Source organism: Mytilus edulis, chromosome 6 (genome assembly GCF_963676685.1).
Source record: "Mytilus edulis chromosome 6, xbMytEdul2.2, whole genome shotgun sequence".
NCBI lineage: Eukaryota > Metazoa > Mollusca > Bivalvia > Mytilida > Mytilidae > Mytilus > Mytilus edulis.
The window spans coordinates 4045479-4062150 of record NC_092349.1 but is presented as its reverse complement, the minus strand read 5'-3'; the positions used below and the strand labels follow the sequence as shown (position 1 = coordinate 4062150).

Genomic DNA, 16672 nt, shown 5'->3' with positions numbered 1-16672 from the left:
AAATTCAATACGCCAAAAACGCGCCTTGTCCACACAAGACTTACAAGTGACGCCCAGATATAAAAGATCGAAAGTGAAAAAAGTACAAAGTTGTACAACACTGAAGATCAAAAGTTGAAAAGGTTTCGCCAAATACGGCATTGTTTTTATGCCCGGGATAAGAACATTCTTATTATATAGAACAATTCATGCTATTGCAAACAGTAAATTTTATCAAATGAATATGAAAGAGATATACATAAAGAAACTGAAGTATTAACTAATTACAGAAAACTAAACCCGAATACATAACGCCCAGATATAAAAGATCGAAGGTGAAAAAGGTACAAAGTTGTACAGCACTGAAGATAAAAAGTTGAAAAGGTTTTGCCAAATACGGCATTGTTTTTATGCCCGGGATAAGAACATCCTTATTATATAGAACAATTCATGCTATTGCAAACAGTAAATTTTAACAAATGAATATGAAAGAGATATACATAATGAAACTGAAGTATTAACTAATTACAGAAAACTAAACCCGAATACATAATGCTATTAAAGTTTAACACAGAATAGACACACCCGAATCAGTCCAGGCGTCAACGTAATTAAAAAAATGTAACGTCACATACGATGGCGAAAAGGCACAAACGTTATGCCACATTTGAATAAGTCTTTGCTTTATTCGAACTCTTAACACAGTGCTGCTTTCTTCAGACCAACAAGCAAAAAGGCACTCATTACAACCTAATGCTCTCATTTCCAACATAACTTGGCAAATGCATCTTTCGGGAATCTTATAGTAAACAAGAGTGTTGTATTTGTATACTGACATGGGGCATTTAACTTCTACGGCAAATGTAATATTTTCTGTGATGCTCGTATACTTCCGTCGAGGGACACACCAATGATATCACGACTTCCGTTTTTCACAATTCTTATACCTTCTTCGAAGTAACTTAAATTTGGAAAATATGATGACAAAACTTTGGAATAAAGGGTAGCTAGCGCATTTATTTCATTTTTAGTTCCATGTTTCATTTGTTTTTTTCTGTATATCATTCGGTTCTGGTTGTCTTTGCTTTAAATATTCATTATCATATAATTGAAAAATATATGAACGTCTTCGTAGCATCAGATCTTTCACGATCCCTTTCACGATCTTCAAAAAGCGGTACGTGATCTTTCACGATCAGAAAAATGATTTTTTTGTAAATATTTCTTTTTTTTACCAAGTTTCAGATTATGTTTATACAAAATAACTATGAGAACCATTTGAATCATTCAAAGAGAATGTCCTTATTCGGATAAAAGTCGTTTATTTTATTCGAATTTTTGAATAAAAATCATGTTTGTTTACATCTTTTTATGTCATTGAAATGTCGAGAAGCAATCTGCCTTTTGTAGTTTTGTAAAAACTATATACTTTTGAAACTGAATTTTCCCCATACTGATCATGATGTTGAACCATTTTGACAGATAGTTTTATTTTGTTGTAAATTTGACGGTTCAATTGATTAAATTAGATTATTTATTGACCTTTCATATATGTCTTCTCGAAAGAAAAAAAAATACTGAACTCCGCGGAAAATTCAGAAAGGAAAGTCACAAATCAAATGGCAAAATCAAAAGTTCAAACACATCAAACCAACGCTCTACATGCTCTAGTTGGCTTGTTAATTTTCATTTTTGTTATCCATCATACGATTGGATCTGAATGTTAAATCCGGATGTCATGTCTGACATAAAAGTCTGTTTGATTACGGAAACAATATTCGGACACCTTTATTTTCGTTTTTCTCCAATAATAACCCAAACTGAACAGTCATAAGAATGGATGACAAATGCGACTAAGCAGGACACAGAGGCATGATTATTCATTTATTGTAGGAGGAAGAGAAGCGACACATAAAATAAGGTCTTTTCGTATAAAAGTATAGATAGGCATAACTAAGCTTCCATCTAGACTGATAGGTGATTCCGGTAATTATGACAATAGCAAAGATGGTCAGCCATGATCTTACAGCTACAATAGCTGTGGTATGAGAGGAGCATGTCTTCTTCAAATGATCGTAAATTAGCTTCGAGCTGTTCAATTTGAATTGGAGACTTTTACATTCTTGATGTAAATTATTTAGAACATGTACTTTAGTCGATGTATACCACTGAATAAACTCAACTGACTCGCATGAGCATTTGATAGGATTACCTAGAAGATAAAGTGCAATGTTTGGAACGTTGTTTGAGATAATATCTAGCTGCCGGGTAAAAGAGGCGTCCAATGTTGACAAGCGGTTGTTAGATAGATCTAAATACGATCCATTTTAAATATTACATTTTCAAGCATATTACAACTCAAATTTAACGTCCGTTGTTCTGTTTGACTATAAAAGATTGTTGTTGGTAAACTTGGTATTCTGTTGTCCGCTAAATTTTGTAGTTTTAAATTTGTTAGTTTTTTAGAATTTCTCCATTTGTGTCGGTCGGTAAAACAAAACCTAATAGGTTGTTTTGTATCAATAAAGTTGTAAGGTTGGAACCGTATTCAAAGAAATTCGTAGAAACGTTCGAACAGACATTTTTTGATATATCCAAATATGTCAGGCATGTTAAATTTGATATTGGGCCTTGCCAAACGTAAAATGCATCATTCGAAATGTCTACATACTTTACATTATTTTTCAAGAAATTCATTTTAACGAGATAATACCTTTACTTGCATTCTCGAAAGTGAAATTTCTTAATGTTTCTATGTACAGGCACATTAATAATACCAAGAGAAAATGAAAAAAGAATTTTTTTCTGAGATCATTTTGATCATTTCTTTTAATTTCCATTTCTCGGTAGGTATCCTTAATTTCACTGCATGGCGAAAAACCCGCAGGCTTAATGTCACATGGTTCATCTGAGTTCAACAAGTAATGTGATAAACCCATATACGACGCGTTCATTTCTCCCGCAGTCACATAAAAAACATCCATTATGTAATTGCCTTAGCTGAACTCGTTGTCAGCAATTGTGATTTTTTTCAGCGTCTTGGGAAGAAATTTTAACGCATCCTTTTCTATTAATTGCAGGTGATTGCTGGCCATCTGAATCTCTTTGGTATTGGTATTATTGAGCGGTACGATCTGACATTTAGTCAGTATTGTATTAAGATCAAACGTCTGGTGTATTTTATTTACCCTCAGAATTTCTATTGAAGTTGATGGTAGATCATATGTTACATTTGTAAGTCCTCTGAATTTAAGGCATCTGTTGTCAGACAAATCAAGATACTTCAAATGCACCAAGATCTTAAAGGAACCAGTCAAAATGGTATTAATTTTGCACTTACTCAAATCCAACCTTTCAATATTAGGCATATATTTAAATGTAGCTGGTGTTATAACTTTTAGAGTACAGTATCAAGTTAATCCAGAAACATCCAATTCTTGCAGAAAACGCAGTTTTGTATATCCAACACCAAATGGTTCATTTCCATGAGATACAACATCCATTTTCAGATTGCGTAGGGTTACCAACGATGACACATGGAGCGAAAACGGAATGATTGAAATTCTGTTTAATCGCAAGGTGCAGCAGGGATACTAATGGCTTTAAAATATTAACTGAAATAGCGGTATGATTGATAGAGTTATTACTGATAATTAATGTCTTCAATTTCGAAAGACCGTCAAAAGATCTTTGATACAGTTTACTAATGTTGTTGTTTGACAAATTCAAGTAAATGAGGGCACGATTCATTCTAAATATCCCGTTTTTAATGCTGCGAATATTGTTATGAGCGAACGATATATTTGCAACATTTGTAGGAATTGTTGGAATATTTATAAGACCTTTCCAAGCACAGTCGGCGGCAAACCTTTCGCGTGTATATGAACACAAACATCTATAGTCAAACTGACAAGGAAAATTTTCCACCAAAGCACCGATTGCTTTTACAGCGATTACTAAGATAGTAATGCAGCACAGCATACCTTTCTTTGGCATTCTGACAACGAAATGTCGGTAAAGCAATAGACAATGACCTGAAAATATAAATGTTGAGTACTTGTATTGTGAAATTTGTAAATATTCAATAAATAAATATTTTGAAAATATAGTGTAGATGTAATTCATGCATGTTAAGCTTTGGCAGACATATTTGGTACTTTCGTGTGGTAAATAGTTGATATTATTTTTAATATATATAATTGGCTGTATGGCATCATTTTTATAGCACTAGGTAGGCTGGTTCTTCCAAATGTTGTCGACAGGTCTGTAGTGGGGGCTTCATCGCGGACATTTAATCATAATTTCGATACGATGTACTTTCGTTTATTAATTTTCCAAATTATGATTCACAAAAGTAAACTAAGCATATATCTTGCTGAATTGGTTTAAGTTCTATTATATATAAAAAGGTCACATGATTATAATCAAAAATAAAAATTGATTACGGAACACGAAAGTAATTGAAAACAAAGCTAAATTGTTTTAATATAATGACGAAAGAGCATTGCATCCGGCAACGACAATTAGTCTTTTGCTTTTTTTATGTTTGTTTTCAATTCTTTATTTAGCGTTGTCATAAAGCAAATTATTATTTGAAGCTTATTTGACCATTTATGATTGATTGAGGCTTATTTTGACCATTTATGGTTTTATTTTCAAATTAAATATGTTTTGTCTATCAGACAAACCAGTGGGAGTCGGGAATAGAACCCCCCTTTTACGATCAATGCATTTGAGTGGGGACATATGGTTGGAAACCCTCTTTATCTTGGTTTGAAAACCTCCTTTTACAAACTGCTGGATCCCTCCCTTTAAAACATTTTGTTGCATTGTTTTCTTTTGCTTTTTACTGTAATTGTTTACTTATTCATTTTTTCAAATCATTATTTGTTGTTAAGTAGCCCGGTTTATTAACAAAGCATAAGCTAATCACATCCAACATTATGCATCCATCAATGTATTCGACAGTTAGAGTTCTTTTTTGATATAAAAAGGAAAATTATTGAATGGGAAATATCATCAGTCATAAATAACAGCAAAAATTAGAGTATAGTAAATCATATAAAATATTCACATATAAAGCACACATATAAATCGTAGGAACTTCTTGAATTAAAAAAAAAATTATGGTTATCCCATTTGCATACTACAATTCCCTTTTATAGTATGACAGGTACATGCTACAATCAATGGCAACTGCGGTTCTACGGTCAGGTACAGAACAACAAAGCTGCCTATGAAAACAATAATCATATCACTAAGGGTTGAGATATCACAAGAAGCAAATTCTATTACGAAATTTGGCCCTATCAATTAACCATACCACTAACTTGAAGATAAATCGTTTTGATATAATATGGAAGTACTTTTTTTATACTATTCTCTTATTTTATTCTGTCAGGAAGATATGTTATTTTATACTATGACAACATCTCAATATAATATGGAGCTACCTTTTAAACTGATTTGTAATTTGTAATACTATTATGTGATATTGCTATATCATAAAGATACATTTATACTATACATCTTTAAATATAATATAGTGCAACTTTTTCACAGAATAGCATTAAAGTTAACTCAATGTTATATCAAAACATTTTTATAGTATATGCATGTATCTTAATGATATAGTCGATTGACACAGTAGTATAATCAAATGTCGTAGTAGTATAGAAAAGTTGTTATATCTCATCCCTGAATGATATGATTATTGTTATTTTAGGGTACCTGTAGTGTTCCGATATTAAACGGATTCCATTACTTGAAAATACTGCAATATATTCATATTAATTGGCACACAAACTACAAAAGTTGCAGAAATGAGTTCATGGAATCGGTAAGCGCCTCCTGTTATGCATGCACCAACCGTTATGCAATTTCACAGTCAACCAGAATGCCATGATTAACAGTGGGACGAAATAGGTGAATTAACAGTCTAGATCAAGACTATTTTTGGCAATTTAAGATCTAATATTTTATGGATTGCGACACAGACTTATCGTATCAGGTCGTGATGTTGGTCGTTAAATATGTGTAGTGTTTTGTACAGGATACCGATTTTTTTTTTAAAAGATATATCATGTTAAGGAGGGGTATTTACGAAAAAATACCAATCGAGAGAATGTAAAATTTCGCGAGCCGTAAGGTGAGGGAAATTTGTTTTCAAGACTGGTTTTTTTTTCGCAAATACCCCTGAAGAACATGTTTAATTACACCGAATGTTAACGTTCCAAAACGCATTGATGATCTTGACGTTACAAGCGTCGGATAGAGTATATTTTGGCAAATACAACGGCAGAGAGGGTAAAAAAAAACATATCTTTTTTTCATATACCCCGACGGCGTTTAAAAATGAACGATATTAATTTTATAACAGTAAATTGGTGAAAAATACACTGGCTATCAACCAATCAAAATCCAGGATTCTTACATAAGGTGTAATTATCTAAAAAAAATACCCGTGAATTTATGAAGTCAAGTACGTAAATGAAATCGTTTACTATGTATATATGCCTTCTGACTGGTTGCATTAATTCTTTAGGTTTATGCCTTCTGATTGGAATACATGAATTATGCAGGAAGAAAACAATTCTTCTTGTATATAAGGACCGTTTACAATGGTGAAAAATGGACTTCGTCTTTTTGCTAAATAAACCATTAGTGTACTGTAAACCCCATTTTTTTTTTATTTATAACATAACCAACAATCTAGAGTTATATTTTGTAGGTATTTCTCAATGAGGTAATATCTATATTTAAACACTCGATTTCAAACAATATTTTTTATTTTTTAATTTAAATATGATCATGAATATTGATTTAGTTAACATAGTTCTATTCCATGTATGAAATTTTAAAGATTGACAAAGGTGTATAGATATTTTTATTATTTTTTTTGTTTTGTTTTAATTTGGTGTATATTTTTTAAAGATTTTTAAGTCTAAATGTGTTGTGCCTTGACCTAGATACTAAGTAACAATATCGAATACTCACAAAGACTACAGCCGCTGAAGTTAAATATTTCAAACACTTCATATTAGATTTCTGGTTTTTCTCTCAGGAAATAAATGCAAAAGTTTGTGAAGCTAGAATTGAAAGATGAACCAAACCATAGCAGCTTGAGAAAACTGAATGCATTTTCTAAAAGTTCTGTTAATCCACAAAAATACAAAAATATTTGTATGGGAGGGAAAAATGAAATAGGTTTGAACCGAAAAGTGTATTCAAAGGTTTCATCATCTTCGCAACATACACAAAATGCAATATTTTTCTCAAAAAAATACCCCTGAATTTAGTAAGTCAAGTACGTAAATGAAGTCGTTTTCTTTGTATACATGCCTTCTGACTGGTTGCAGTTATTCACTAGGTTTATGCCTTCTGATTGGAATACATGAATTATGCAGGGAAAAAAGCTGTTCTTCTTGTATATAAGGACCGTTTACAATGGTGAAAAATGGACTTCGTCTTTTGCTATATAACCAATTAGTGTACTGTAAACCCGGTCCCTTCGACATGTCAATTGTTCATTGATCTAGAGTTATATTTAGTAGGTATATTTCAATGAGGTAATATCTATATTTGATCACCCGACTTTAAATCTTTATTTTATATGTCATTATAATAATTCTTTGTATAGTTCTGAATATTGCTTTAGTTAACCTAGTTTTATTCCAAATATGAAATTTGAAAGATTGCCGGTGTATAGTATTTTTTATTATGATTTATTTTTCGGGGGGGGGGGGGGTATTGCTTTTTATTTTGCCTTTTTCAAAAATAAATGTCTTGTAACTTGACTTAGACACTAAGTAACAGTTGCGAATATTCACAAAGACTACAGCCGCTGAAGTTCGATATTGCAAACACTGCATATAAGATTTCTGTTTTTCTCTCAGGAAATAAATGCAAAAGTTTGTGAAGCTAGAATTGAAAGACGAACCAAACCAGAGCAGCTTGAGAAAACTGAATGCAATTTCTAAAAGTCCTGTTAATCTACAAAAATACAAAAATATTTTTATTGGAGAAAAAAAAGTATACATCGAAAAGTGTATTTAGCCAAATCAATTATGAAACATTAAACAGAACAGAACAGCACTTCATTTATTACATTTTCGAACAATTTTGAATATTAAAACAGCAAACATCCACTTTACTTAAAAGAGAGGGACGAAAGATATCAAAGGGACAGCCAAACTCATAAATCGAAAATAAACTGACAACACCATGGCTTCATGTAACCACGGTAACAAGATAGACTATAATTGAAAGAAATTTCCTCGAATAGTATATAAATCTGTATTTGTTTCGAACTCATTTACAGCTTTCATCATCCTTATCTTCGCAACATGTACACAATGCTGTTATCAGTACCAGGACAGACAGGATTTAGAGATTTATCTAAAACGTACGGACTTTCCTGATTCCGTCTACAAAAAGACAAACAAATATATCATTGTATATGTATTAAAGTTATGTACACCGGTATGTAAACATTACCACGTGTATTTGTTTATAACTATACACGTGTTGAAAGTATATAATTGGTTACATGTTTTTCATTGGTTTAAGTACGTTTCTGGTAGTCTTTTAGTATGGACAATTGACAAATAATCTAGTAATACATGGAAGGAAAATATATAAAAACTTAATTCTTGGAAACCTTTTTATTTGATTACACGCTGTGTGTTTTTGAGACTCTTTTCCAGTAAGCAAATTTAACATACTTTTTGAAATGAAAACAGGATAGACAAAATATTGCAACTATCAAAGATGTTTCAATGTATGCTTCACTGATATTATTATATTATTTATATTTATTTATTTTATCATAATAATTATTATTGTATTTGTTGGGGGTATATTTGTTCATGAAGTATGGTTTATTTTGAATTGTTTATCACTCTTATTTATAAAGGATGATTTATACTGGTAACTTTTCAATTTTAAAATTCTACATTTATCTTTAAATGACTCATGTTATATCTTTGTTTATTATGTCATGTATGTATTAATTCAATACATTGTGTGATAACTTACTATTAATATACATTATTAGTTTAAGAATATTGTCGTCATACTAGACTGCACCGGTTAAAAGCGTGGTTTATAACTTTATAAATAGACATTTTCTCAAAAGAAAACATCTCTTCTCACAAGATGTTCTAAATGAAATCAATATGGATCAATGTAATGGTTTGAATCTTCATTGAAATACATTTATTTTCCTTTCTTGTTAAATCAATGAAAAATTATATTACATCAATCATTGTATCTGATTTATTTGCTTTTTATGGGTCCTGTAATTTTTGAAAAATAGAATATTCTAGTCTATTCCTAAAAATAGTCACGGTGTTGTACAATCTATTTTTACACATGCCCCCATTTAAACCCTATTATCTGAATGTTAATAGAAATTTCCATTTACCTAGAATGACTACCTTGTACTTGAATAAAGATCTGATGTAATACGATATTGAGTAAAATAACAGGTTCGAAACGCTTAATAATTATTGTTTAACAAAGACTTTAGCAAGGAAGTTTGAATTCTTGTTATAGTATATTTTCACAAAATGGCAACAAAAAGATTGAACAAGGTAAGTGTTAGAATCAGTGATGTGCAAGCTTAGATGACAACAAGACAGCAACCGATCGACATAAATAACAAATATACTATCATGCCTGTACCAAGTAAGGAACATAACAGTTGTTATCCATTCGTTTGATGTGTAACTGTTTGAGCTTTTGATTTTGCCATTTGAATAGTGACTTTCCGTTTTGAATTATCATCGGAGTTAATTTTCATCGGAGTTCAGTATTTTTGGGATTTTACTTTTTCATATACAGGTCAACATACAGCCTGCAACACTAGTCAGTTGTCAATTCAATATGTGATGGTTAATGAGAATAAACACTACGAATATTATCATCATTATTAAAAAAAAAAGGTTACCAAAAAAAGAAAAATAACGTCATTTTATTTCAATTTAAGATATTTGAACTTAACAGTTTCGCTTTAACGAAAGAGTCTATCTTAAAAATTATTTTGAAAATCGCAATGTTTATGTAAAATGTGAGTAAGTGACCATTTCTTAGAAATAGAGAGGGGTAGAAGTAAACATGATTAAAAATGTAGAAAAAATAAAATATGTAATTATTGTAATATCAATGAGGTTGAAGATGAAAACCACATTTTCTTAACATGTAAAATTAATAAATCTTTACGTAATCATCTTGAAAAAGACCTGAATAATATTTGTCCAGATCGCGAATTCCTCAAATTGTTTGAAACAGATAGATTTATATTACTTCTATAATCTTCATTTGATATTATGTTACTGTTCCGTTCATCAAAAAGTAAGTTGCACGTATGAGAGAGGACACAACACCTTCATACATATTATTATTTTGTCGTACTGATATTTAATATGTTATTTTTCATGCATTGTGTATATTTTTGTAATGTATTTATATGCCTTCAACCCCTCGGGGTATATTAAATATGCATTTCATTTATAACTATAAAATAGAAGATATAGATAACATATTTGTCTAGTTGATCTAGTTGAATGTTTTGTCTGTCTAGCTGATTTCTTTCTAATTGAAATGACATTACGTAAAATTTGATATTTATAAATGGAAACATATTATTATGCAAAAATATTCATACCGATTTGATAACATTTAGATAAAAAAAAATGCTCAACCTGTAGTTAAACGAAATGATCATGATTTACAGGAAAAGTATGCATGACGATTTCCCCGAAATTTGATACCTTCCTTTTTCATTTAGCTCAAGGTCCTCACAAACCTGCTAACGGAAGTAATTTGTTCAATTTAAAACTAACAATTGAGCATGTTGCATGTAAATGGCAAACCCAAAACAAAGTACAGTTTCTAGGTCACTAGTTCAATACTGTTGTTTGGTCGACATTCATTGGCAAATATTTTATGCATGTTCAAGACTAGAGCAAATTAACAATAAATACAATTAGTAGGTCCTGTAATAACGGTCGGGGAAATTCCAACTGTCAATGGAAAATAGTGTATATTGGATAAGGATAGAAATTTTGTCTTGCAACAGGCCACATACGGACCGCTGAACACGTTGTTACAAGGGTTATTTACTTGCAGACAGCGTGCCGCTCCCGCTAGAAAACTTTTTTGATATGCGCGTCACTGATGCGCGTCTGGCGTACTAAATTATAATCCTGGTACCTTTGATGATCTATTTACACCACTGGGTCGATGCCACTGCTGGTGGACGTTTCTTCCCGGGGTATCATGAGCTCAGTATTCAGCACTTCGGTGTTGACATAAATATCAATTATATGGTCATTTTTATAAATTTACTGTATACAAAACTTTTAATTTTTTGAAAAACTAAGGATTTTCTTATCCCAGGCATAGATTACCTTAGCCGTATTTGGCACAACCTTTTGGAATTTTGAATCCTCAATGCTCTTCATCGTTGTAATTGTTTGGCTTTATAACTTTTTTGATATGAGCGTCACTGGTGAGTCTTCTGTAGACGAAACGCGCATCTGGCGTACTAAATCCTGGTACCTGTAATGAACTACTAGTATCTATACATAAAGCATCGGATTTGACGGCCCAATTCTGACCGCCTTGTCCTCGTACTTTATTTGGCATTTTTATATCTTTTTACCTTTTTTATTGAGCCGTAACTAATGGGTCTCTTGTAAAAACAAACCCGGGCGTTTGTGGTAAACATTTTTATCCTAATAACTATGATGAGTTTTATTTGTTTTACTTAAACTAATGTAAAATTTTACTTTTCAGGAACTTATAGACATTTCTAAATGTCCTCCACCAGGTATTTCTGCAGGTCCGATTAACGATGACAGTAAGTTTATTAAACTCATTTTAGGTATCGTGTGTAACACAGGTACTCGTCTTAGATTTTTTCCCCCTATATACCTTAATATTACGTGTTATATTAAGGTATGTAGGGGAAAAAATTTCCGAGACAAGTGCCTGTGGTGTGTAAGTATCACAATGAATTTCAAACTAATGTCATCACGACTAGAAATAAGATAATGACGAAATGTTAAACAAATAAAATTACCAATCTGGTCCAATAACGTAGTTTTTACAAAATGAAATGACGTTATACTATAACCCATACCAGACCTTTACAAGTCAAAGCATGACAATCATATTGTGGAAAAGTGAAATTAAATGTATGTAAATCTTGGAACACAATAGATAATAAAAGAAATCCATAAAAATATAACATGTACGATGAAAAATGTCCATGTCAAATATGTGGAATTGTCTTTAATTTTGAGGTACAAATAGGTATAGGAAGATGTGGTATGAGTGACAATGAGACAACTCTTCATCCAATTCGCAAGCATCTTTCTGTTTTTTGTATGATTTCTGTAACAAAAGATAAATGAATAAATCCACGCTTTTTTAAAGAGGCTTAGGTAGACATGTAGGTGGGTGGGTGAGGGTGCAATCTTCTCCAAGTGACAGGCAAACAAATAAACAAACAAAACAAAAAAAACAAACCTAGAATTTAGTAAATGTCTTCTTTCATGGAAGGTCGACTGGAAAGATGAGTTGGAAATTTCGACGTCCATTAGAAAAAAAAGATTTGTTCAAGTGAGGAAGTTGTATATTGTAGAAAACAACCAACACATTTTTCAAAAAAGTGTTTCAATTCTTTTTTAGCTTGCTAAGAGCGTGTAAATTCTGATCGGACGGCGTTATATACTAACTATACACCCCGCAGAGTTGAAAGTTGAAACATGGATAAAGCAATGACATTATTATCAAATAAGTTATAAGAAACAATGAAATAAATTTTAAAAAGAATAAAAATCCGTGTTGATGGCATAACTGTAACTTTGAGATGAAGACCTTTGCTTATAGTTGTTTTTTTACTGTGCATGTACTGATTGTGAGCCAGTGATCAATACAGCGAATCTTTTTGTTTTTTCTATAAAATGTCTAATAACAATTAATAAACCTGTATGTTTTGTATTTTTCAGTGTTCACTTGGGAGGGCATGATATCAGGACCAGTAAGTATATGTACAGTACAGGTAAAGTCAGAACATAGTAAAATTGTCTTAATAAAACGATATTCACTGCGTGTACATAAGATAGATCAGAAAATATATATGAATAAATTTATTTAATAACGTAATATGAACCGAAATTTTAAAAAAGGCCTTCTTCATTTCAGCATTAATTTTTTTGCTTGATTTGTCTCATTTTAACAATTTACGAGATTTGAATATAGGAAGACTACCTTCGCATTATTGCATTACTGATACCAAAGGAAAAGAACAGAAGTTTCTCGAAATGTTCAATTAAAGATGTTCATAGAAGCTACAATCGTTTTGTCTCGGCATTGCGACATTCATTTGTTACAAAATGTCTAAAATATCATGAACAACAAAAACAATAATGTTCTTTTTATGTTTCAGGACAAAAGTCCATACGCTGGAGGGGTATTTTTCGTACGAATAATGTTTCCAAGTGATTATCCTTTCAAACCCCCAAAGGTACGTGTTTATTGTATCAAAATTATTCTGTAGATTCAACATATCCGGGTCACTTTTCAGAATATTTAGATAAGAATTGCACCACGTGACTAAATTCAAATGATAAAAATGTCTATGATTTTCAAGATATCAGTTATTAAGACGAATCGTGTTTTGTGATCTAGAATAAGCTCATTGTAAATATTTGAATACACCTTATAGGTTATTGATATGTTATATCATTGACAAGAACACACTACTCTTGTACTCTTTTAATTCAAATATATAGATATAGGAAGATGTAGTGTGAGTGCCAATGAGACAACTCTCCATCCAAATAACAATTTATAAAAGTAAACCGTTATAGGTCAATGTACGGCCTTCAGCACAGAGCCTTGGCTCACACCGAACAAAAAGCTATAAAGGGCCCCAAAATTACTAGTGTAAAACCATTCAAACGGGAAAACCAACGGTCTAGTCTAATGTATCTTTAAAATCAAACCAGAATTTATGTAATCCTAAATATGGGCATGGATGATAAGATAAGTGTAAAACCTAATGATTGTAAAATATCGGAATACTAATATACAAAATAGCCACTCAATGTTTAGTAAACACTTATTGGCTCAATCGTCATACGTATTGGTCATAAGATGATGCATTATTCAATAAAAGAATCAAACTCCATACAGAATTATAGTTCGGTTCATACTTCCCTAGCCATATGTCACCACTAGTACTGTTTCGGAGTTTGTAAACGAATAACAAACCTCCATTAGTGATCGCAATCAGGGCGTGGTAGATTCGTAGCGCTTTCCTGCAATAAGATTGGACACTTTCCATTCCGAACATCGAAAAGGACATTTTGAAAAAAAACCTCCATCCTCCCCTTCTTAGACGCAGTATTTCAAAAGTTTGATGAGAACCTAGTGAATTTTTTTATAATGGTTTTAAAAAACCAAATGAACAATCAAACGCAACGTTGATATAACATTAGAAAAAAGTATAAAACTAGCATAAATTAATAGATATATAATCCGGCAACAACACGTAGAAACACAGTCATTCAGAGCTGCTTTTAATGAGTGATGAAATTTATAAGAAAGAACGCTTTGATTAAATTTATAAGTTAATGATAAAGAGGTTCGCATTTCTTGTTATATTTCGATAAGTAAATGTATCTTTATGATTTTCAGGTAAAATTTACCACAAAAATATACCATCCAAATATTAATGGTAATTCAGGAGAAATCTGTTTAGATTTACTGCGGTCACAGTGGTCGCCAGCTTTAACTATATCAAAATGTAAGATTGTGTTCATTATTTGATTTATTTTTTATAGTTCTTTAAGAAATCTTAGAAATATATATTAAAAATGTAAAACGTAAAGTCGAAAACTGCCAAAGGGACAAGCAAGTCATACTAATAGTTCAAATGTAAGTGGATAAGTATGAGCAATAGTAAGACCTTCAACAATGAGGAAAAACATACCGTATGATTGTCCTTCAAAGGTCCCGACAATACAAATATGAAATAATTCAATTAAGAAAACTTACGGTATAATTTGTAATAAAACTATTTACGAAAAATAAATGTGACAGACAGGAACCACCAACAACCACTTAAAAACAGGCTCCTAACATTGGATAAGCACATAAAGGGATTAAATATGTTTGAAGGCACCTATCCTCCCCTAACCTGGGACAGTGAATATCTTTTCTCAAGAATGCTCAAACCTAAACATTAGAAAGCAAGGGTGGAATCTAAACGTAGAAATTAAGCATTTATATGAACGACCAAAAAAGACATACACTGAATAGAAAAATACATCTAATGTCAACTTTGCCAGGAGGAACTGAAAAACGTAGTGACTTAAGGGGGTTCGCGGGTCTAAATCATTTATATAGGATTTCTCTATATTTTTCTATAAATTAACTTTATCTTATAGTTAATAGAATAATAAAATAAAAAAGTGGGGTCACCGTTCATTTGCGCTCACAATCTGTCTTCGAAAGAAGCATACATTTTTGTAAAGGTGTTTTTTTCTGTTGAAGTAATAGGAGAAATAAAGGTAAATATCGAAATAAAAAAAGAAATTTATTACAGAAATCGCTAAAATTTTACAATAATTTAGTTTAAGTACAGCTTATATGGAAATTATATTAAAAAAATAGGTCACCGATGAGTTGAAAATTTTAAAGCCAAAAACTGGCATTTTTCCACCAAAGGGAGATAATTTGGAACTTTTTCGATGATGTATACATTTTAAAAGTCATCTGGGGCCAACACGAATTGATTGTTTTGAAAGATTTTTGTACCATGTGATAAAGTAACAATAACAAAAATAAATAAATAAAATTTGTAATGAAAAACAAATGTTTGATTTTTTCTGAAATTTTTATACCCTCGAGCCTCCTTAATAATTGCCAAATGGTAACGGGGAATATTTTACCAATACACATACCTGTATTGCTGTAACTTGCATATTTTAAATATACACATGCAATTGCTTTCTAATAAATATGTTTTTTTTGTTTTATTTCAGTATTACTATGTATAACATCTTTATTAACAAGTCCAAATCCTGACGATCCACTTGTTCCGGAAGCTGCAAAACTTTATAAATTAGATGTGAAAAAATACAATAAAACAGCAATGGAATGGACACGAAAATATGCCACCTAATGTGGTCAACTAAAATGTTTTATAGACTAGTTCCTTGCATTTTGTATAACGAAACTTTATTATTTTACTGTCGTTTATAAAAGAACGTTTTGTATTGTTTATTTTCTCCATTTGTGAGTGAATAAATGTTTGTGAAGGAATGATTTACGAACTTATTTATTTGTTTTGTATGTTTGAAATAAAAGTATTTCATGCATATTGCGTTTGATTTTCACAAAACCCGACGTATTTTTTTTTTTTGTGGTCTTTTGATTAAACTGAATAAGAATATGTATATATATTTATTATATATGATTGATTGTTGATGATTAATGCCTCTATTAACCATTTTGACTATAACGTGGCGGCAAGTTTTTATAAGTAGAATACAAAAACTCATAAAAAATAACAGGACTTAAATTGTACACCGCAGACGCGCGTTTCGTTGCCACAAAACTTATCAGTGACGCTCGAATCATCTGGTTTAAAAAAAAGTACCAACAAAAATTACGAATT

The 16672-nt window shown here is 31.3% G+C and overlaps 1 protein-coding gene across 1 annotated transcript; it reads left to right on the top strand.

Annotated features, from left to right (window-relative positions):
• The first annotated feature begins 9052 nt into the window (after positions 1-9052).
• LOC139526977 (ubiquitin-conjugating enzyme E2-17 kDa-like) lies at positions 9053-16373 on the top strand. The gene is made up of 6 exons (XM_071322176.1): positions 9053-9572; positions 11779-11842; positions 12996-13027; positions 13436-13513; positions 14689-14797; positions 16038-16373. The coding sequence occupies exons 1-6, from the start codon at positions 9549-9551 to the stop codon at positions 16175-16177; spliced, it is 447 nt and encodes a 148-aa protein (XP_071178277.1). The 5' UTR covers positions 9053-9548; the 3' UTR covers positions 16178-16373.
• The last annotated feature ends 299 nt before the right edge of the window (positions 16374-16672 follow it).